Source organism: Limulus polyphemus, unplaced genomic scaffold, assembly GCF_000517525.1.
Source record: "Limulus polyphemus unplaced genomic scaffold, Limulus_polyphemus-2.1.2 Scaffold5894, whole genome shotgun sequence".
Lineage (NCBI taxonomy): Eukaryota > Metazoa > Arthropoda > Merostomata > Xiphosura > Limulidae > Limulus > Limulus polyphemus.
In genome coordinates this window covers 18842-20376 of record NW_013671504.1, presented here as the reverse complement: position 1 = coordinate 20376, position 1535 = coordinate 18842, and the positions used below count along the sequence as shown (strand labels likewise).

At 31.1% G+C, this 1535-nt stretch overlaps 1 protein-coding gene across 1 annotated transcript in view; it reads right to left on the bottom strand.

Moving 5' to 3' along the window:
* LOC106473111 (plasma membrane calcium-transporting ATPase 1-like) overlaps window positions 1-1535 on the bottom strand; it is a gene marked incomplete at its 5' end in the record, with an annotated part of 55815 nt that overhangs the window by 35737 nt on the left and 18543 nt on the right. Inside the window, one exon of the mRNA XM_013933793.2 lies at window positions 928-950. Within this exon, the coding sequence (XP_013789247.1) occupies window positions 928-950 (23 nt within the window). The remainder of the gene's footprint in view (window positions 1-927; window positions 951-1535) is intronic.

Here is a 1535-nt window from a genome sequence, read left to right as displayed (position 1 = left end):
TTTTTTAAGAAAAAACTTTATATTTTATTTATATTTTCAGTAATTAATCTCGGTATGGGTTCGGTAGATTTGACCAATCTTGCAACCACCATAGAAAATTAGGAAATAAATATAAATTATGTCTCTTTCAATCTAGAATGACAACAAATTATATCACGAAAACATAAATGTTTAGACTAAATAGCTTATATCTCACAACACTATACATTTATAAGTATTTATTCTTTTTATTATATTGACTTGTCAGCCATGCCTGGCTAACAATTGAAAAGTTACAATGATGCGGCTCACGTGCACTCATGTTACCGTATCCAATAACATAATACTGACCTCTGGTCTGTGCAAAGAAACTTGTCTTGGCTGTGTTTTAGTAGACTAGCATTTTGTAAAATACAGACACATTTCAATTATTATACATTATATATATAGAGTATTGCTATTTTGAAATAAGTTTTTAAACTTATTTTTCTTAAAACATAGAACTGTAAATAAAGAAGCAAAGCAAACAATTATCTCTGCTAGTTACGACCTTTGTACTTGGTTGCTGCTTATCGTAGGTTGCTAAGCCTTTAAAGAAATTGCACGTATAGGATATAAAACAATATATTTTTATAAAGTTTTATATATACAATTGAATAACTAAAAAATCATAAATTACTACATCAATACCATAGAATTCAACTATAATTTATCAAGCTTAGTAACTAAGATGTATTTTAGTCTAAAAAAATATGAAATTTCGAGCAGACTAAAGACACATCCTACCTCTTTGAAATATTGGTTCAACATACGAGAAGTGTAAGCACAATTCACCGAGATCCCATAAACAGAGCTAATTTTAACACTAATACTCACCAAAATACGAGAAGTGTAAGCACAATTCACCGAGATCCCATAAACAGAGCTAATTTTAACACTAATACTCACCAAAATACGAGAAGTGTATGCACCTGTTTATGGGATCTCGGTGAATTGTTAAAATTAGCTCTGTTTATGGGATCTCGGTGAATTGTCATACACTTCTCGTATTTTGGTGAGTATTAGTGTTAAAATTAGCTCACTTCTCGTATTTTGGTGAGTATTAGTAATTGTACATACACCGAGATCCCATAAACAGAGCTAATTTTAACACTAATACTCACCAAAATAGGAGAAGTGTATGTACAATTCACCGATATCCCATAAACAGAGCTAATTTTAACACTAATACTCACCAAAATAGGAGAAGTGTATGTACAATTCACCAAGATCCCATAAACTGAGCTAATTTTAACACTAATACTCACCAAAATACAAGAAGTGTATGACAATTCACCGAGATCCCATAAACAGAGCTAATTTTAACACTAATACTCACCAAAATAGGAGAAGTGTATGTACAATTCACCGAGATCCCATAAACAGAGCTAATTTTAACACTAATACTCACCAAAATAGGAGAAGTGTATGTACAATTCACTGAGATCCCATAAACAGAGCTAATTTTAACACTAATACTCAACAAAATACGAGAAGTGTATGTACAATTCACCGAG